General features: G+C 34.9%; 1 protein-coding gene across 4 annotated transcripts in view; it reads left to right on the top strand.

Annotated features, from left to right (window-relative positions):
* The first annotated feature begins 2,302 nt into the window (after positions 1 to 2,302).
* Pde1c (Phosphodiesterase 1c) overlaps positions 2,303 to 23,679 on the top strand; it is a 254,027-nt gene continuing 232,650 nt past the window's right edge. For 2 of the 4 annotated variants that reach the window (XM_073081004.1, XM_073081001.1), the window contains exons 1-2: positions 2,308 to 2,394; positions 3,841 to 4,273. In XM_073081004.1, the coding sequence (XP_072937105.1) occupies positions 4,054 to 4,273 (220 nt within the window). In that variant the 5' untranslated portion in view covers positions 2,308 to 2,394; positions 3,841 to 4,053. Of the gene's footprint in view, positions 2,395 to 3,591; positions 4,274 to 23,679 lie in introns of those variants that run through there. The other 2 variants (XM_073081003.1, XM_073081002.1) reach the window with 2 other exon arrangements.

The following is a 23,679-nucleotide window of genomic DNA, read 5'->3' as shown; positions in this document are numbered from 1 at the left end:
AAAATGATCACCATCGCTGTCCTTGGGCAAGGTACCCAAGATGCTGGCAGCATTTCCTCTTTGAATTGCTATAGCAATTCGTTGAGCGAAATGCGTGCCAGCTCCTGGATCTCCAGAGACGTCGACCAATCGTGTTGACAGTTGTTTATACAACTGCCAAGCATCCGGGCCCCATGGACCTAAAGTTTCAACACCAAACGCCACAAATATGTAGTTATTACACAAACTAACATATTTATGACGCTTGGCGTTTTCAGCAGCAGTAGCCGCCGCCCCCGCGCCAGATGATGATGCCTGGAGGTGAGAAGGAGCCAGTGTGTCGACACACGTAGCGTCCCACACCAACATCCTTCCCCCCTTCCAGGGTATTAACGTCATACCGTCAGGCCGCTTGCCATCGTCACGTGCGAGACCATTCGGCTCTAAACAAGCCGGCACATTGACGGTGACAAAAGCCCGACGAATGACGTCATTGATGGTGGCGTGGCGCGATAAGCGACCAGCACTGCGCTGACAAGAAAGTCCATGGTGTCCAAATACATCGACGTCTGCACCGCAATGACAGCGATGGTGCTCAACTGTCTTTACACCCAGACGCAAACGAGTACAAACTGATAGAGTTAGATTGTCTAAAAGTGTACCTATATTTCCCGAAGGATATGCCTGTAGCCAAAACCCCGACTCCCGCTCTGCTACTGCAAGGAGACGAGCCCTCTCTGCAATATCATGTGCAGAATCAAGAAGCTGATGTCGCACAAGTATGCAGAGGGGTTTGTCCCAAAATTTTTGTAAATTTAAATGTACAGAATTCTTAAGTTAAGATTACATAATCTTTATATTAGTCCACTGCTGGGATTTCTTGAGTTATGAAGATTGTTATAGTAGACGTATTTGTAAATCCTATATTCTTTGCTGGATACGGATATATTCGCACTAAGGAATATTTCTCTAAGCATATCCAAAGCGTATTATTGCATACGTGGCCAAACCATGCCAGATGTTATAAAGTTATCAGTAAAGCCCCATCATAAACAACCACCAAACAAACATCATAAACAACAAACCATTACCGTCCCACTGTTAGGCATGGGTGTCCTCTCAGAATGAGAAGGATAAGGCCATAGTCCACGGGGCTGGCCAACTGCGAATTGGTAGATTTCACATATCTTTGAAAAGGTTTTTTTTAAAGGTTTTTTCAGGTATGTAGGTTTCCTTCACTGTTTAAGCAAGAGATCATTAATTTCTAATAAGCACATTACTTTTGAAAAATCAGATGCCTGCCATTTGAACCTCGGACCCCTTGATCTAGAGGCCGAGTTTCTTACCCACTGAGTTTCCTATCACTGCTTATAAGTCCCCAATAAGTTTTATTGATAGATACAATCTAAACATATTTTTTTATTACGTCAATCTATCGTCATTTTAAATTATTTAAACAATATGATAAATAGTTTTCCTCATACATCAATTAATATTATACATCGTTCCTAATTGCAATGACGATTAAGTTACGTGTAGGTACCTAAGACAATCAACTACAAGAGAACACTTGTAAGTCAAACCAACGCTAATAAGCTAATATCGTCATGAACCATATTCCTGTTTTCGTATTTTTTGTTATAGAGCCCATAGTTATAGTTATATTGTGAGAATTTCAACTGTCTATCTATTATGGTTCAATAGATAAGTCCTACATAAAATTATTCTAAATCACCATTGCTTTGAAAACCTTCGCAAACAGCACTAACAAGAACCCTTAGCACAGGGTATCGCGGTATAATATTGTGTACTAAAGGGCTGTCTATGGAATGGAAAGGTATATTTTGTAAAAAAGGAATATAAGTTTTAGCCTTTACCTATTGTAAATTACTCTTTTTATTGCAAGAACGCCTTCACGTGCTTTCTAGAATTCTTTTTAGAAAGGCGAGATTTTACAATTGAAATTCTTCTCCTATAGTCATATTTATATATTTTATCCTATATTACACTTACGTCAATTGTGCCTTTTTCATTGTTAACAAATTAATTAAACTGAGCTCTAACAAATAGGAAAACAAAACAAATTTGCAGTAACAATCAAGTTCTTTCTCCAACAAACAAGTTTCAATTCACAGCGGCTACGTTTCTTTTGTTCGGCGCTTTACAGTTTACGGACGGCCAAGACTAAAGGAAAAACCTTGCCGTCCTTGAAAACCATTGAAGACACTCCTGGGGCTAAGAATTTGGAAGTGGAAGTCTGCACTAATCAGAAGCTACCTGTGGCGGGTCGAGCATGTGCTTCGTCGGCACTGGCAGTCGCGCGCAGGCCTCCACGCGGTCCGGACGTGTGGTAACGCCATGCCGCCCTAAGCGGCTACGAACGCACCTCCGTCCGACTCATGTCCGTTCACTTGGGTATGTTAAACTAAAAAAAAATAAACCACATTTTTTTTCTCGAAAACGATCACATGTCAAACCCTAAGTGTTGTTACAATCTCCACATCGGAATCGGGGAACGGGACCACCTGTTGTTCGCGATTTGGAATAGTCCGTCGGACAACGTCACAATCTGTTTACAAATGGGGGGCGCCCCCACCCCCGATGGGCCATGACGCAACGGTTTATGGGCGCCCCGTGTACGCGTTACTATGGCGGAAAAACAACAGTCGTCGCGTGAAAATAGATTTCCGTGTTCCCACCTGCGTTACGCCAAACATTCATTACACGGTGTTGCCGAAGTTGGGTAAATTACGACGTGTTTGGGAAAAAATAGTTCCACCAATCCCGTAGCGAGTAAGCGTGATTGTGAAGTAAGTTAATTTAATACCCACGAAGGTTACATCTGCTAAAATTCGCGCTACATTAACGAACAAAGGTCCGTTGGTCGGCGTTTGTTAACATAGTTCGTTAGCTCCCCGTAATACAAAGAGTCTTGTCTATACCACTGTTAATTAGATAAGGGAGTTAGGATCGAGCAAGGTAGACCGTTCGCTTGTTAAACGGCCAAATTATACTGTATAATTTAAACACGAACGTAAATATGAATAAAAACGGCGTAGTTTTAAAATATCATAATCATATCAGTCCGTAATTATATAAATAACAAGCATAATTATAAAAATACTCACAAAAAAGTAGTTAACAACAAACGGTTTTATTACAGAAAACATATGCGAATAGGCAAAGATAAAACTACGCGAACAATAAAATGAACAGTAGCAACCCACGTCGGGTCATAATATTTAATAAACACGTTGATTCGGTTATAAAGTCTAACAATTCTAACTTAGCAAATACGAGCTCCCAACGACGGTGTTTGGCTTCATAAAACGAGTATTTGCAATTCAGATATTTACCTTGCTGAAAATTCTGCTAATTTTGAGAAATTATTTCAATAAAAGAAGAATTTTTTTTTTGTTTATATTCAATAATTAGATATGTTAAATGAAAGAGTAATCATTCATATTAAAAAGTTTCATTATTCACTTCGTTAACATTCTAACAGCCATAAATTATTTGCAACATGAATCGGCATTTAGTGTTTCTAAATAAAAATTATGATAACCACAACTTAATGTTCTGTAAAATAACTCCCTCGTATACGGTACTTAATCGTAGATACCACGCCGTAACTGTAATCTGTTTATGACGTTGTTAAAATTTCAAAAGCAATCGATTAACACATCGCACGCGCTTACCATATTATCTTAATTACACCTAATGTACCCACGTATATCTGGATGCAAGCAGATAAACGTTATTTTTATCCGTGGCGAATATAAAAATCGGTCAATGTCCAACTTAAAAATGTAGTAAAGACTAAAAGTAGCACTGTTATGGTAATAATACGAAATTTACTAGCCGTACATCAGCGAACCAATGAAAACGTCTATGAAACGTACATTGTTTATGACACCGATCTGTTACATATCAAAACATGCTGTTGAAATAAACATATCTAACCAGTATTTGAGTGATTAATCTTGTGAGTTACGCACGGGTACGTTCTGTGGTGTGGTGGAGTGTGTGAAACAGGTGTGGATTGTGATTTTGGCGGAGATAGCGTATGATGTGATGATGCGGCGCGGGAAAGCGTTGCTGGAAGGCAGCAGGCAGGGCTCTGTCGACGGCAATAGCAACCTGGCGAACGATAAGGAGCTGGTCCATAAGTGTCATAGCGACCCTGGCGGAGGGCGAGCCTTGGGCGCCGCGCCCAGAGGCCACAGACATAGATCTGCTTCGGGCGCGCCCAGAAAATGTGTGCTTACGCTCGATGGCTACTCGTATGTCATAGGTAAGTGTTCTAACAACCTAAGACCTTCCTGTTTTAATTTATTTTTTCATTATGAGTAATTTTCCTATTTTCTTAAAATTAAAAGAAAACATCCTAAAACCTACAACTGAGATTTCTACAAAAACTTGTGAAAAATATGTTAAAAGCGTGTAGTATCTGATATCCATGTAAAAGTTATGACCTAAACTTTTCGTTTCTTGGAGTATCTAATAATTGATTGATGATTATGACTATACTTTTATGTCTATTAAATAATCGACAGGGATTTCTATATAAAGTGTAAACAATAAACTTTTTTTTTCCTTTGTGATGTAACCAAAAGTATCGTTTATTCAAAAACATCGACTACGTTGTAAAAAAGCTTTAAATAATGCCTCTTTGACTACAAAGGATCCGTTAAAAGCATTCCCTTTGATGCTTGCATTGGTCACTTATATTCCGTACATAAATATTGCAATAGCCAACGTGAAAATGTTTGTGCTTTTTGTAAATGAATGAAAAGTTAATGGAGTATCGTTCAACGTGAAATTAATTTAAGGAATAAATAAAATTGAAATGTATATTCGTAAAATAGCAGTTATTTGAATTTATATAAATTAAACAGGTATTTTCATGTTAAAATTATTAGGATAACTGTGATTTCCTTCAGGAAGAACGAGTGTTATCCATGGTAGAGTGGGACACAGATGATGGATGGCAGTGGCCATTTCCCATCAATTATGGATCCTCTCACTCTTAGACTAATACACGAACATGACCTGGAACAGAAATCAGTTCATCATTTAGATATCTGTCTTGCCGGGGATCGAATCCGGAACCCTCGGTACATCAGACCGGTACGGTGAACACTTCGCCACTTCGTCATTTTACAACAATAGTAATGTACCGTTTGTTATCATACCACCTGCCGTTTCAATAAATATAATTCCTGAATTCAAACCAGGAACAAAATGTTGATGGTCATGTTTTATCATGCATTGAATAAAGCTGCATGGAGCAAGCTTTGTATTCGGAAAGTATTTATCTCAATTTCAGTTATCCAGCGTCATTGCAACCAGTATGTACCTACAGAATAATTGATTTTATTCACGCGAATATAATTGATGTTTGTTTTAAATGAGGCAGCACTCTTTGTGGTTGTTTTGCGGTCACCACACCACACGCGTGCAATGGCTACCTGTGTTTTATTTTGAATAAAATATTGTTTTATGCACACATAGTGTGAGAATGAGGTATAGGTACGTGAATATATTATTGTTTACGTAAAGAAGTGAACAATTTGAAAGAGTATTTAGATATTTTCTAAGTATATGTAAATAATATCATATTCATGTCCATTCGACAAAACTCTTAAAACTGATTGCTTACGAATAGTGTGACACGTCAATTTGTATAAAATGTCGTTCGTTGATGTAAATAAATTTAGTTGTACGTACTTTTTAGCCTCTTAACAATTTTCACCATTTTTTGTGAAATTTGTATAATCAAAATTCAAAATTTGTCAATTTTTGCCAACATTACGATTCAAATTTCGAACTATAGTAGGCAAAAAATGTAGTATTAATTAAATGTAATCAATTATCCATGTTAGTTTAAATTAAACTTTACAAAGCAAAGGTTGAATTTATTGAAGATTTTTTTAGCAAACGGTGTTTATTTTTACATCGTTAGTTCACAAACGTTGTCGCCTTTTCAAATAACTTCTTTTAGGAAATTTCTTTGAGTCGTGTTACATTTAATAGCGCTATTTTCTCTCCACTTTGATAGATAATAGCCAGCTATTTCTCAGGTATTTTCATTTTGCTCCGGAAATGCCAGAGTAATTGTCGTGCGGAGTAGAAATATTATATTTCCAGTTACAATTAAAGGTGGGAGATGACAATTCTGACGTAATAAAACATTGTGAGCGTTTCTTAGATTTTTATGAAATTGGAGAAGCGAGTATGCAGTCCGCCTGATGATGTGGTTATAAGAAATTAAACAATTTATGTGTAGATAATATATAGATCGGTATTCTCGTCTATAATTTGGTTTCATGTTATTATATAAGCGTCGTGGAAACTAAAATTGGTTTGCCAAAACACCGACAAGTATTTTGAACACGTGAGCTTGCGGTAAGCTTTGGTTTATTGCAGGTAACTGTTGAATATTCGCTTGGTTACGCGATACGTTACATGAAAATGGTAGAGGTTACTCGTAGGACAGGTAACTGATGGGGTAGGAAGGCTCTCGAATGGAGAACATATCTGGGTAAAGAGAGTAGAGTAGTAGACGATCATGCAATCCACCTGACGGTAAGTCGCTTCTGCCGCAGTAGTACTAGATATTCCTACCCGAAGACTAAGCTGGAACGCCTCGGAACACCCCGCACACCATACCCTGCAAATAGCTTTGTTGGTGGTGCCGCCAGAGTCGAAACAAAAAGTTCTACCACCTTCCTATATCCAGCAGTGGACTTTCAAAGGCTCATGGATGGTACAGACCAGTTCCCAATTTAAGTTCATCTTAAAAAAGGAGCTATAAAAATGTTTTCGTCCAATAACATCGCGCGCTAAAGCAACTCCCATTTATTTTTATACCCGCCGATATGAAGTTTGATTTCTTAATTAAACTTTAGGCTGGCTGCCCATTGGCGACTATCGCTTAAGAAGCTAATAGCTTTAGCGATTTAGAACTGTTAGTAATTATCTTAAGCAACTTTTGCCAATCAGACATAGATACAAATAGATAAATAAAGTACATGCAACAGGACCATCGCATGATCATCAGCCCTTTGTAAGCTACTATCTTAAGCTTAAGGTTTTGAAAAGTTACGGCTTAAGCCGTTGCAGCTCGCGCGATAATTTGGTTGTTTATGCGACTGACGAAAGGAACAGGTATGATTTCATTTCAAAAAATATACAAAGTACCAAAAGCCCAATGCCACCGATGACATGCAACCGACGAGCGATGCAAATTTGATTTTATTCGAATAATCTATCAGAAAACTCAAGTTGGATTACGTCCAATTTGTTGGTTGAGCAACAGACGAGCGATAGGTACATGTTTCATTTTATTCGAAAAATCTGCCAAACATCGATTGCCTCACCTCTCTATATATATGTATATCCATGCAAATATTCGTTGGGAAACTCTTGACTGTCGTTTTAACCACTTAACCGCTGAAGCTACCATTGGCTATCGCAATTGTAGGCAGTGGGTAGTCAGCCTTAGTGTTAGTTGTGATCGGGAGAATGTGAATTGAAGTTTATTAATAACTCGCCACGTGGGGCGAAAATTTTGTGAATTTCTTTTTCGGCGCAAAACTATGTTGGTTTATATTAACAGTATCAAACATTGTACTTTATAATAATAAAACTTCTTAGTAATTTGACCAATGCCTACATTAATTTTATATTTCAAGATTTTTAAGAAGTAACGCAACAATTTATTATGGATACTAAGTAAGTAATGATTTTGACTCTAATGTTAGATGTTAGTGGATGTTTATTATACAAATCTTTTGAAAAACTAAGGTGCTTTATTACAAATAACGATACGGTCTGTCGGTTACATTATTTTACTTATTAACACGTGTAGTGTGCATTAATTCGGCAAGATTTGCACTGATAAGGCTAGGTAATGCGTCACAAGCAAAAGATCGTGTCGTGGAGGAAACAAAGTAACGCAACATTGCGCTTCGGATGGGTGCCCACCGTCACATGTATCTGTCCTATAACTCCAGTATGACCACTGCTACGTTTTGGTTTGAAGAGTGTCACCATAAGGTTGACTTACTCTTTTTTCTAAACATTCAATAAATGTTTGTACAAAATCTTGTAATTTGCTTCATTAAAGTCTTCATTAAAGTACATGAACGTGATGTATTTTGGTTAATACTCGATATTATATAATGTACGCAATGATGAACTAATTGTTTAAACTCAGCCGTTGATGCCAAGAGTCCGCGGGATAATCCCAGAGTCACACCTGTCTTTTTCAAAGTTAATTATCACTTGCTTTAACGGTGAATAAATACATCGTAAGGAAACGTGTATACCATACCGTAGCATAAAAAAGCTCCTTAGGGTATGTGAAATTTACCAATCCGTACATGGCCCGCGCGGCTATTCCCTAATCCTTTTCATTTTGAAAGTAGACCCGTCATCATTATCCCATCACCGTCCCAACGTTGTTGTGTTGTTGCTGATGATGATGAAACTTTAAATGAGCTTCGTATTATTCTGTTTTAGGATCATATCCCCCAAACTATCCATGATCCAAATATTACTATCCAAATATTACATCCCTTTGTTAAAGTTCAATTAAAACTTTCAACCTTAAAACGCTCCTGAAGTTTATAACTTGAGTTTAAAACTGAACTCTCGTGAACAGTTATCGTTTTACGCGGTTCCGATGAAACTAGTGACGAACTTTCATAATTTGTAAATTTATCGATATCGGAAGGAAACAAACAAGATGGTTGAATGCGAGTGCACGCCTTTTAACAAGCTTTTATTAGCTCGAGTTGTATGTATGTATGTATGTAACTATGTAACAGAATCTTTGAACCCGATTTCTATCCGCTTTGAACGTTCAGTTTAATTCAAAATTTTGAAGAATTGTCAAAAACCTCCCGGGGTGCTCCATTTATCAGTTTTCCAAAAGCGCCACACACTTTTTCCACAATTATACTATCTACCTTATTGATTGATTGATTAATTGATTTCTACATTGAAAATTATTTTTTTTACTTTTTAGTTGATTTTATCATAAAAACACGTTTTTTTACTTTTTTAAACTATATTTATTCTGTCTAATAACATCAGTGTTAAGTGCTGGTATGTTCTTTGATGGGTGTGGTAAGGGAAACATACTACACCCATCAAAGCCGATCATAGCAGTGTGGCGTTCTAACTTAGTCCTGTGGCGGTAATCTCTGGTCGACGTCATGTAGGAATCTAATATTATCTGGCGTTGAATACAGATCTCTATGGGCTGTTACTTATCATCAGATAGCTTGCATGCTAGTCTGCTACTCTTATATAATAATAAAATATATACTACTTTAGCAAGAAGTTTTAATATCTGTATTGTTTGTTTTAGCTCTTATTTGGTTTTAGAATTCGTTTATAATTACGTACATATCAGTTATTTAGTTATACTTGGTTATAAAAATGCTGAAGAGTTAACGAACAATTTCATTGAAAAAGATACTTAACTATTGTTGAATGTCAACGTGAAAAAACACTATCAACTCTACTTCATACAAATTCTTATTCGAGACTGCATTCTATTATTCCAAATTAAACGTTCCAAACGATTGTTTGAGCAGTTGAGCGAAAGTTGAAGACCAACTGCCGTAGAGCTGTTCAATTTCCATTTAATCTGAGTTCTGTACGGCCGGTGCACACTGAATAACTGTCTGCTTGTTTATCTCTAAATGATACTACTTTAGCGGGAGCGAGTAGTTTATATTTCTATTTTGTTTCTTTTGTCTCTTAATAGGTTTTAAGTTTTGTTTATGTTAACGTTAATTTTAATTACATAAATATATTTGGTTATAAAAATGCTGAAGATAAGGAAATCTGACTGACATAGCAATGCACTTGTGAGCAGTCTTTGATAGGACACGAATCTAATGAAAATTTGTTATACTAGTAAATAGTAGTAGTAGTAGTAGACTTCGTTAGTGGGATTATAAGTAAATTTTGTACAAGTGTTAGTGTCTCTTGTGATTGAAGATATTTGTTACAATATTTTAATAAGTATAAGGATAGGTTATGCCTTTACAATAAGGACTTAAAAATGGATACCATGGGCACTTACAAACATAACAAATAATGACCTAAATTAAAATTTTCGCATGGTAGGCCGGTGAGATACGCATATAAGAGATGCGTTGTTGGTCCTATTTAACATAATTATATAGGTATTTTTAGTGCTCCTACATCTATATCTATACATATCCTTCTATTCTATTCTATACATATCTATACCACCTATTCGCACGTATCCGCATATTTACTTAACCCGTTTAATTATATACTCGGTGGCGTACCTGCAGTAAAATTTTAATTCAAAAAAATACCTCTTCCATTTTTGGCTTATAGAGTTAACTCGGTTTTTTCATTTATCATTTTTCCAATGATTCCTCAGCGTTTTACAGTTAAGCGGATTTCGCTGGCTCATGGAAATGTATCCGAATTAAACTTTACTCATCTGAACATTTTTGGAGTCCGCGCGGAAATAATTTGATTTTGATGATGGATTTTTCTATTCATTACGTGGTATTAAATAAATAAAATTAGAGTGAAATGTAATTATTGTTGAAAAGATATGGTGAAGCTGTAATAATGCTAAAATATAATTTTGTAGTTATTGTTAAATCGAATAGAAGGAATTCCTCTTGTTACTGTCTCTCCATACCGTCATCAAATGGTAATGGGTTGCATTACTGGCCCACTGTTGAGCACGGGTCTCCTCTTAGAATGAGAAGGATTAGGGCATAGTCAACCGCGCTGGTCGAGTGCGAATTGATAGACTTCACATACCTTTGAAAACTTTTTTTAAGATTTCTCAGATATGCAGGTTTCCTCATGATGTTTTCCTCCACTGTTTAATCAAGTGATAATTTGTACTTACACATAACTTTATAAAATCAGAAGTGCGTGCCTGGGATTTGAGTCTTGGGCCCTTCGATCAAAAGGCCGAATTTCTTACTGGCTATCACTACTTTTTTTCTATCCTTCAAATTGAAAAGAAATTGTTCTTACATCTATACAGATCCGACACAATAATGCTTAAACACAATTAAATGCAGTCTTGAGCTAAATAGAACATAGCTTAAACGTATATTTAAAGCCAAGACAAAGTTCTCAGCTAGCACAAGACGACACAGACGAACGTCACAAAGAAAACTATGAATCTAAATTTACGAGACAATTTGCATACTATCTTTAAGGAGAAGCTACGGTCGCTTAGGATTTGCGGACATGCGACTCCAGGGCCGGATTTGGGGTCTGTCCCACACACATCTTTATATAGGGTCCATTTGGGGTCTTCCTCAAATGCGGTCCTGGGCTGGGGGATAGTACGTACGTACGGGGGATAGGCGGAGCAACCGCCCAAGGGCCTCTATAAGAGGGGGTCTCCCACAATAGACATAAAAAATATCCAAATTTTGACTGGTTAGCAACTTTTATGTTTTTTTTCTAAACAGTGTTTTTTTTTTTCATTTTCGCGATACTTGCACTTGACTAATTTTAGATATACTTACTTACTTTTTTATATATTTAAAACATGAAATTAAATGCTAATGAAAATAAATTAAACTATATACAAATAATTAAATTACCTAAACATAAACTACAATTTTAAATTAAAATATAAATAATAACAAAATTAAACTTATTAATTAATTAATTAACTTGACTAATTATTTCGTAGAAATAATTTTATTTGTTCATCATAATATTTTAAACAACATTAAGGACAACAATTTCATATTCAGCAAATAATTAGGGGCCTCCGCTCCTTTGTTGACCCATGGCCTCCAAACCTCCAAATCCGCCCCTGTACTACCCTTACATGCATTTTAAAACAGCAGCTTACATTGAATAAAATTGCTACCCTTATTCAAAGACCCAACTCTCATCTCACCTGCAAGAGAATAATTACAGGGATCGTTAAATTAATGCCGTGGTGGATTAGCCGTATATTTTATTCTCTTTCTTTGTACTTTTATTAATTCTAAGATACTGTGGGCAAAGTGGACAAATTTTGCGCCATTGTTTTATTTTCGTTAAAAAAATTGCCTCCGATTTCTATTTCGATTATTATCTCTAGATGCATTTTTACACTTTATATACGGGAGTACGTACTTAATAATAATGTTTCATATTTAAATAATCCCAACTAGAAAATAGGAATCCAAATTCAGGTATCAGTTTGACCGGGAATCGAATAGGGAACCGTCAGTGTGACAAGGTGTCGTGTGAGTGATTCGTACATCAAACCAACATGAAAAAGTGGTCATCCAACATGAAAAACAATAATAATTATTGTATGGTGAGATTACTGAACGAGTAGACTGTAGAGCTTTGGGCCGTTTTCCATATTAGGATGCACAGTACATACTACGACATTATATAAAGTCCACTTGGCCGGGTAAATTTGAGTTCGAGTTGTCAAGTTTATACAGCTTTCTGTCTTTCCATCTGAATTAGGCTGAATGTATGCTGTCATAGCCGACTTCATACAGTTGTATCAAAATAACGTGGGAACAAAATTACGTAACGCAATACTGATAAATAAAATATGGTAATTAATCCCACATGAAACTGATATTCGCTCTATGGTAAACCTAAGAAATAAAAAAAAAACACACGAAATATGAAATTAAATTAGTAACATTAATTTAGTGATACCCTTTCGTTCGATACTCATACCATGAGGATGCATAAATAGTACATTACGATACGCGTGGCCAAAGTAGCCTATTTTTGCACGGCGTGAAGTTAGCACCCGAGCGCAGCGAGGGTGCTAAACGCCGTGCAGATAATAGGCTACTTTTGTCACAAGTATCGTATACTATTTTATAGCTCGTGTGACATAAACCCGCTTATACTTGTGAAGAAATATGAAAAAATATGATAATTATTTTGAAACTTATAAATGATTGAAACTAAAAATTATGAACTAAAAAAGCAATAAAAATGTAACACAACCAAACCCATTGAAATTTAGAAAATTTAGTAATTATTCTGCACTTGTGATAAAGACAAATCTAACACCACACATACGTCGAAATCTATCAAGCCATTTAGGCTACATACAGGCGTATTAAAGAAACATATGATAAGCAATCACATAATGTACTAATACATAACTAATACTAGTGATACAGTAGAAAATCGATTATCCGGACCTTAGTTATAAATATTCGCGATTGTTCGGATTGTGAAACGTGAACAAGTAACTTTGTAATAACCCTTACAGATCAGCCACATTTTGTGTGACTTGTGCATTTAAATTCCGGAAAGTCGCCAAATCGCAACAAAATAGTTACTATAAAAAACAAAAACCCGATTGCTAAAAATATAACCTATGTTATTGCCACAATTTAGACGAATTCAGCGACACATCATGTATCAAAATTAATGAAGTCGTTTGAGTTTGCCTAAGAATGAAAAATACATACGTAACAAACATATAGTCGAAAAACATCACCTTCCTAAATCGGTTTAAATAGCTTTTCTTCATAAACTCAATTATCCAAATTTTCGATAATCCGAATGCCACAAATACGACAACAAATAGGTCGCTTAGTCGAGATTCTACTGGAGTAGTATTATGGCTAATTTTGATAACGATTCCTAATTTAAATATCTCCTACTATGGTGTGTAGCGAAAATAAAACAAACACAGTCAAAACAAACAATAAAATTCGATAAAGCCCAATAGTTAGTCTTATAGTGATGCTATTGCTTAGTATGTACACAATGGCAAAAACATTTATAAATACGTCCAAAATAAAATATTAAAATAATTATAGCTTTAAACAAAATACTCATTACTCACTTTTAATTTTTAAATGGCATTTAAAAGTATGAAACGTTCGTAGCTATGTTTATTTTTTTCAACTGTGAGGGTAGTGTATTAATATTCGTACGGTGTAAAAATCGGCTACTTTGGACACAGAAATGCGTGGCTAAAATGCGGGTTTAGGTCACAGAGTGCTATAAACATAACCATCATCTTAAGGCTTCCGCTATATCGAATTTAGAATAACGTTATTAGAAATCAGAGGTAGCATAAATCAGGTTTAGAAACTCAGGCTCTCGAACGAGGGGTCCAAGGTTCAAATCCTATGCACGCAGCTCTGATTTTTCAAAGTTATGTGCGTATTAGAAAGATAAGATTAATTAGCATAATATACTCAAATTGTATACTTACACACTTCAAATTAAAACACACTAGTATAACCTGAGTTACGTATGTAAGTATGTGTGACGGCGCCACCGCAGCCGAATCATAGGTTTACCGCCTTGAATGTTCATAAATATAAATCGCAAAGTATATAAAAAGGATAAAGATAAAACCGTGTCATTTCCCTTTATGATAGGAGTAGTAGATACAAAACTGCGGGACATAAAGGTCCACTCGCAGAATTGTAGCACTCTCTCCGCCGTATATTTTACGGACAAAACGCGAGAACGCGCTTAAACTGCTGATATTCGAGAAAGTCAGCCTTTTCATAAGCCTCTTATTCTTATTATAAATATTTTCTTACAGAATCGCGCGTGTCACTACGTTTACCTTATGTTGGTGGGATATAGTGTTATTTTATCACTTTCTTACATCTTACGGAACGTTTATTTCACTTAGTTTGTAAGTACGGATATAAAAATATTATAGGGTTCTACGCTTATAGAAATATCCACACAAGATTGTGTGCGACGTGTGTGCTATGGACAGACACAAATACGAATATATTATTTAATTTAAAATTTATTCATGCAGACCACCATAAATGAAGCTACTTTAAATATTTAGGACTATTTGGAACAAAAACATGTATTTAATACCTAAAATCCAAATCATAATAAATCATTTCCTCAATGTTTTTGGGAACCAAGTTTGCACTAATATTAAGGGATGAAATATTATATTCTTCCCTTTGGACTTTTAGTATCAAATAATTTATTTCAAAAATCAAACATTAATATCATGGTTCAAGTTATGTATTGCGTCGGGATGCAGCAGCCAGGATACAGAAAGACCGAATTACTTATATATATGTATTTAATCAAAACAGAATATTACATGTTTTGGATTAAATCTAACCTAAATTATAACTAACTATCCTAAGTGACTTGCTGGGGCAATGTTAGCGCCCAGAGTGAATTCCCACGTTCGGGACTATGAGGTGGCAACGTAGGTGCGGTAGGTGTATTCAGACAGATTCCAGACAATGGAGATTAAAAATGCAAGATAAATCAAGTACACTGCTTTCTTTCAACATAAAGAAAATCATGCATAATATATTCGCGTATAAAGTAAATATGATGAAAAGTGCAGCTTATGCATGCATACTTAATTCAAAAAGATGTACTGTTTTATATCGGGTAACAGACGTTTAATCAAAGATACTTCGTTTTACAAGTATTTGGCGAAATAACAGCGGTTGAAAAAATTTCTAACCGCTTCTTTTACAAAAAGAAAGGTGTATTTGTCGTTCGACTCCGGCAGCACCCTCGCCACGCTTATTTCTGCCTAACAATAGTAGTGTTAAGCGCTGCTGTGTTCTGGTTTGAAGGTAAGGGAGACATACTTTTCCTAGGCGTTCCAGCTTAATCTTCAGGGATAGCGGCGCATCTGTGGCCGACCTGAGAAGGAATATCTAATCTTATCTGGGGTGATTACAGATGTCCATGGGTGGCAGTAGACACTTACCATCAGGTAGAATGCATGCTCATCTGCTACCTATTATGTTAAAAAAAATCTAGTTGTAAGTACTGTGTGTAGCAAATTTTCCAGAGTAAATTATATTTCTTTCGTCCTTCTTACTATTGTAGGAATATTAATGTGATTTTATAACTCAAAACATTTGTCGTACTTAAACAACTTCTGTAGAAATTAAAGTAGTTATTAACTGTAGGTAGGATTAAAAAGAAACACGTGCCCAGCAGTGGGGCAGAAAAGAGTTAATCTGTGGACATTTATTATATTTTATTATGTGTGAATGTACCTATCATGTTTTAAAAAAAAAACCCGTGTCTATATACGACGACTATATTTTCAATCTACCTCAGTTTTAAAAGAAAAAACGAAACTACATCGCAATCTACTACATAAACTGTTATGTTTATAACTCAACCGATACAGATTAGTGCGAACATTACCTAACACGGCATGGTCAAGTACATTGCTCGCCACTCCATTGAACGGTGACGTATCTCATCATGTGACGTCATACCCCACTATCAGATAAGCGTGATGTCGCGTTAATCGAATAAGTTAGTAGGCTTGATTCACCGGCACATTCAACGCCACAGATTATTTTTATGAATTATTTGTATAATGATAAAGATTTGGTATGGTAATGTGTCTGTTTGGGGATGGGATTCTGTATGCTTTGCAGGGTCAGAATATGATTATATTAAATCATATCAAATAGTAATTATTTTCATCGACAATATTACTGATATGATGTAGGGCACGGATCTCTTCAAAATAAGAAAGGTTAGGTCTTAGATTACTAACCTGGACTAGTACGGATAAGTAAATTTATATACCTTTGAGATCTTTTATCTAGGAACCTTTCTCAGAAAAGCTAAGAAGTCACGATTAAGAAACATGTAATAGAGGAATTACAACCGAAGAGCCGTGTGAAAAGTTTAATATATAATAAGTTTGAATGCACTATTCGTAAGAGTCTCTCAGGAAAGTTTTCGGGTAGAGAATACGGATAGCGATAAAAGAAAAAAAAAGGAAAAATAATTATATTCTTTATATGAGGACCTCTGAAACTTGCCTATATAAGAACTTCTCACTTTGATAGACATGATGATTACCCTTAAGGGTATTAAATATAGTAAAAAAGTGTAGTCTAGTATCTAATAAAATAAACATTTCCGATATTCTACAACAACCCTTATCGTACTACGCTTCATTATTCATACATCGGTACCCAGAATTCCAATATTCTGCTCTCCCGGGGAACTATTCCGTTTTGAAGCGGTAACGAATTCCTTGTTCGCCCAAAATCTAAATAGACCAGCTATGGAGAGCACGTCAATTTGCACGTTCTATCGACTGAAAGGCTCTTCAATCTGTATAGGGGAGCAGTTTTTGTTCCTGTCGTATTTTGCCTGGCATCGATCTGGTTTTGATTTCTTTTGCACACTCAAATATCCTATGGGAGATAATCAATTGACAAGCTGATCTATATTTGTCAAAATACTAATTACATAAACTTTATCAAAAAATAATCGATAATTAAACGAAAATAATTTAAACTTTATATTAATAAAAACTTATTTACAAAATGTACATATAATCAAAAATTATAAACAAACAGAAATCTAAGTTGATCACTTAGATAATATGGACCCGGGGATTGAACCCGGAACCCCCTGCATGTGAGATCGGTATGGTAACCGCTCTGTCCTATATGGTGACGCGGGGTCGAATAATCGAATTACGTTGGTTATTAATATCAAATCTATTAAATGCATACAAATTTTGACTACCAAAATTCTAATCCTGATAATTTATAGTATCTATGAACAAATTGTCAAACATCATTCTTGAATACCAAATTCAAAACATTGGATAGATAGATTATTAATAACACCGCCTAAATGCGACGGTAGTGACAACTATAGAATCATAATGAAGTCTTACTTAAAGTAAGTAATTCAAATGCTAAGTTCTTCCAACACGACATTACTCCAAGCTCGCGTGCCAACGTTCGCTATCAGTCGCCGGATCGGTCAAATTGATCTATTTCCATATTGTTTACGCCATTATCGCTGTTATCGGAACACGGGCATGTGGACGAGTTGACGCGGTTGTAATACGCATTGGTCCTCATGTTGGTTAGTGAACTGTTTTTATTTGAAGACAAACATTGACTTTAATAACATCTATAATTATAATACATATGAGCTTGTAAATAGACTTGTTCTGACTGATGGACTGATTCATTCGCGTGGAGTCTGAAAATAGTAATGTGAAATTTGGATAATAGGTTCCTTTTATTTCGTAGGTACCAAGTAAAGAAGGATTGTTTGATATTTCATCCCAAATGAAATGAAATGAAATGAAATGAAATGAAATGAAATGAAATGAAATGAAATGAAATGAAATGAAATGAAATGAAATGAAATGAAATGAAATGAAATGAAATGAAATGAAATGAAATGAAATGAAATGAAATGAAATGAAATGAAATGAAATGAAATGAAATGAAATGAAATGAAATGAAATGAAATGAAATGAAATGAAATGAAATGAAATGAAATGAAATGAAATGAAATGAAATGAAATGAAATGAAATGAAATGAAATGAAATGAAATGAAATGAAATGAAATGAAATGAAATGAAATGAAATGAAATGAAATGAAATGAAATGAAATGAAATGAAATGAAATGAAATGAAATGAAATGAAATGAAATGAAATGAAATGAAATGAAATGAAATGAAATGAAATGAAATGAAATGAAATGAAATGAAATGAAATGAAATGAAATGAAATGAAATGAAATGAAATGAAATGAAATGAAATGAAATGAAATGAAATGAAATGAAATGAAATGAAATGAAATGAAATGAAATGAAATGAAATGAAATGAAATGAAATGAAATGAAATGAAATGAAATGAAATGAAATGAAATGAAATGAAATGAAATGAAATGAAATGAAATATATTTATTTTGTATAGGCCAACGGCGGCACTTACAAATTGTCAGTTACAATATTTTCTTAAACTACTACCGGATCGGAACGCGACCTCTACTGAACACCCAAAGGTGGTTAAAAGTTTGTTTGAAAATCAGCTCATTTTGAAACAAGCTCTACAAAAATATTTTCACTTATTTTCATAGAGCTTGCTTTTTTCGATAAGAAATATTGAAGCACCTATTTAATCGTTTATGGAAGATCAATCCTAAGTTATTAATAAAACCGATCTACCCAATTCTTACCTACCACAGATCCCACTTTGACAATGTCTAGTGTGAAGAAACTATTATATCTTTGGTAAACATAACATTGGATAATTATACTTATATACCTACCATACAACGTTAAATATTAACCACTGACGTACTTGCTATAAAAGGTTAAATATATTTAGTTAACCACGATCAATCAAACTCAAATTATTGTCAACACACGTCATGTCGGGCCCACGCAAGCAAGCCCATATAGGGAAGACACGCATACAATGCTCTGAATGCGTGCAGCCACTTTCCGTATGTGGAGTGTGGACTGTGTTTGATAAGGAATGGATAGGTTTAATGCTGAGGTGTTAAACGTTACTTGAAATTGTTGTACGATATTCTTAAAAAAACTATACTATAAATACTACGAATATTATTTGTGGTATGTAAAACTGTTTAAAAGAAAAAAAAATTAAGAAATTGTATGTTGCCAATGCCTTTTGCAATACTTTCGTAAATCAATCGCCTTAAACCTACGACTAAAGCAAATTATTTTATGTTTTATAATATAGAAGGACCAATGAGCTGATACTGAAGTCAGTGGATACTGCCGTCCATAGACATTTAACATTAGATAAATAACATTCGATTCTTACCTGAGGTTGGCCATATGATCTGCTACCTTTGCGAACTAAGTTCGAATGCCACGGATAAATCCTCTAACACACCCTCAAAACAAAACACAGGAGACCTGTACAAACTATTTTCCTTGTTCTATTGGATTACTACACGAAAATATAATTTTTCCACGTCACTTTAGGGTTTATTTGTCACTTTAGCGGAAAACTCAATTACCTGCGAGAATGTGGGTCGACCCTCCTCCCACCTTACTCAGAATTTCATATTTTAAACCTGCGTCATTCATGGAGAAATTTTAATAATTGGAATATCCGTTAAATAATGTAATACCTATATAAAATTAATAACTTATGTCTCTATCTCCACAAATTAAAATTATTTAACTTTCAAAGAAAGATCCGTGGAAGTTAAATAAATATTTTGGAAATTAGGATTCTATGAACATATTAAGCTACTCTGCGAAGTGTGTGAACACTAGTTTAAAGAAATATGCAGAGCGAATCATGATCATCTGCTCACTTATAGCAACACTAGCTGACCCGGCAAACGTGTTGCCATATAAATAAAAAAAATGTTAAGGGTGAACAACCCTTATCACTTAGCGGTATGAAAAATAGATAGTAGCCGATTCTCAGACCTACTGAAAATGCATATAAAATTTGGTGAAAATCGGTCAATCCGTTTCGGAGGAATATGGTAACTAACATTGTGACACGAGAATTTTATATATAAGATTATATTAATTTGGAAATAGTTTGGAAGTATTCAACACAAGGTGACCGCTGAGATACCTTCCTCCCTCTAACCGTATTGCAGCACCGATGAAGTATTCTCCAAGGGTCGTCCAATTTCATTCAAAAACCCATGCTACGAAGATCGTAAAAAATATTGCAGTTATTCATGGAAATTAATTACCCCGTATTAATATGTCAATATGTCGAGAAGTTTATCAAATATAATTCTTGAAAGACGCGTGTCGCAAACTTGCATACAAAGTAAAACTAACCTAACAACACCAAATAGCTGACTTGAACTAGGTAGAATCGCAAACTACGAATCCAATTTGCCTAAAGTTATGCTGATACGAGCAGAGCCTTTGTCACCAAACTTGTAGGGGTAACTTTAATCATGCAATCTACAACATACGCTGATATTGTCCAGGGAGTGTATCTTGTTAGTCAAATTATTCGATCTTTGCTGATTTTATAATTGTATGCTTAAATATATGTAAATATTATTAGTCTTTGCTGCTAATACATTTGTGTGCTTAATATGAATATTTTTAAATATCACTTTTCACCTAACGCTAATCAATTTCAACTACAACTGAGTAAACAAACATTAGATATTTAATATTAAGTATCTCAAAGTAAATGGCACTGTTAACGTGGTTCTATTCTATTCTTCTTCTCCATAGCGAAATACCTTCCGAAGCGGTGGTAGTTTGTTGACTTTCAAAAAGTATTCTATATGAATCAATTTTGAATAAATGAGATTTGAATTTGAATTTGAATTATTGATAAAAGAAATTAGAGCGGAGCTTGAAAATATTATAATTACAAATATTTATTTATCTGCATAAATATATTATTTAAATTTTAGCGCAAATAATTGTTTTTTAAAACACATTTATTTATAAGTTGATTCACTAATTAGGATTAGAAGTTATTCTGTAGTTCTATTGAAAGATAATTCTATAGTAGTTGTTATAGTTATTGATAGTTTATGTTGCAATATTACATTCACTATACTTCAGTGATATTAATATTGCAATCGAATACAAAGTAATAATGTGCGAAGTATAAATACAGTAGTCAGTAAGAAGGTAATAAACTTAAAGCAAAAAATATCTGATGTATGTAGTCGTCACATAGAGATTAACATCTACAAAAACGACAATCACAGAGGCACTGACCGTGTAAGTCTAGCCGTACAAGTCCGACGGGTTGTATTTAGTTGCAACGTAGACTTAGTAACTGAATAGTCTCCTAAAGCCGGCTACAGACTTATGCGAGAAATCTCGCCAATAAATTGCGCGAGAACTGAGAAGGCATCTACATTTTTTACCTATACCTCGTCCGAGAAACCGTTTGAAGCGGACAAAATACCGACACCGATCGGAGAACAGGCAAGCGCGAGAACGAAAAGGCAAGAAAGCTATCATATTCACGCTTCTCGGGTGTTCTCGGGGTTTCTCGGCGTGAGTCTGTAGCCGGTGTAACGGATAATGAGAGAAGTATTTTAATTGACAAACAAATTTAAAAATTGAATACCTACTTAACGCTGTTTGACAGAACGTGTTTCGTTATTAACATCAATATACAGCCATAGTCATAAAAAATAACATAGAAATCGTAGAATCATACATATATGCATGAATGCATGCATATTAACAATTGTGTTTTATTGCAAATAATTAAGAGTCGTTAACAGATCACAAATGGAAATATATAACACAAATAGAATTATATGAGGCAAATGAAGCAAACATGCGGCGCTTTAAATAAATAAATTTATTTATATACGAACAATTAATTTACTGAATTTAATTGGGAGTCTATTTAATTATTACGTCGACGAGGAGCAACAATGTTCGCAAGTATACGTCAAACATGTGGTATTACATTGTGTGTTAATACTCGAAGGCGTATCGGGATCTTCCTTGTAATTGTATGTAATGTATCTAATTTGTATGGCTGCATAACTTGTTTGATCACTGATAAGTGTTGAGATTTGGTATTTAAATGTCAAACCGTTAATGTTGTAGATCAAGTTCATGACTTGAGATATTGAGTGTAGTGTGTAGGCGTTGGTGTAGGGGTGTGTTGCGTAAATAGTAACTTATAATTAGGTAGTTAGATTGATTAGCTTAGGTACTTTAGATGTTTTCAAAGTACTTAGAGGGAAACAGGGCAAGTTGAATAAGTAGGTTTTAATAATGCAACAAAAAGCGCTATTACCTATACACGTTCCCGTAGGTATAATAATATATTTGGAACTTTGTTAATTTAGTTCCAAGAGTTTACATATTATACGTGAATGTGAAGTGTAGTGTACCAATACACACTTAGTCAGCGCGCTGGAATAGTCCATAAATAAGGATTAGGCCACAGGGCCTGATCCTTCTCATTCTGAGAGGAGACTCGTTTCCAGCAGTAGGTAGATGATGATGATGAATGAATGAATTTATTTATTTGTAAAAGCATGCGTTTATAAAGTAGTTCATACATAGTAATTGCGTTCGGCATACTCTACCGGTTGATCCGGTGTACAAATATTAGTTTTATTCTTATAAATAACATTACATTACATGATGATGATGATGATGCGACTAGGCATAAGACTGTAAGAAAGGGACTTATTAATGAAATTTCGATAGAATTCAGATAGAATTCCAAAATCATTATCAGCCATTCGAATATGACGACGTATCACGTAAAATATTAAGTGAGAATCCCGGTTAGGCCTAAATAACTTGCCAGAAATCCGGCCTCATTAGCAGCCGTTGGGGTCTCATGGACGACATTTTTGCCACTACCTACCTACGAATGCTTAATTTTCCGTTATAAGACCTGTTAATAAGCAGTTGGGACCCAGTTTGGTTGAACAAGAAAACATTGAAAGCCGTGCTAATGATGGATATTATAGAGTTACATTCATACTTGTACTGCTAATAAGTGAATTTTATTTTTTGGAAGATGTTTACATATTTCTTTTGTAAAGTATATTTATAATATTACTAGTTTTTGCCTGCGCCTTCGCCCGCGTTTAAAATAAAAATATGACATACTAACATACATAAAACTGAAAATTCGTACCTTCATTGGAACGACAGTGGCGCCATCTATCGAAAATTGGTCGTACCAACTCTGGAACCTTCGTGGGCTCATGGACAACAACTTTGCTAAAGATCATCACTTGATCAAATGCATAGTTTACGATTAAATCCTTACTAATATCGATTAAAATAATCGATTTCGTTGGTCCAAAAGATCGATGATGGAATGACGGATGAGGGATGACGATCTAAGATCGATTAATCGGAGAATCGATCTTAGATCGTCATCCCTAGTTCCCGTGGGATTTCCGGGATAAAAACTATCTTATGTCCTTTCT

The sequence above is a fragment of the Epargyreus clarus genome, unplaced genomic scaffold, assembly GCF_041222505.1.
Source record: "Epargyreus clarus isolate Ecla_fem2 unplaced genomic scaffold, WU_Ecla_fem_2.2 ptg000015l, whole genome shotgun sequence".
NCBI classification, from domain to species: domain Eukaryota; kingdom Metazoa; phylum Arthropoda; class Insecta; order Lepidoptera; family Hesperiidae; genus Epargyreus; species Epargyreus clarus.
This window is presented reverse-complemented; position numbering and strand designations above follow the sequence as displayed.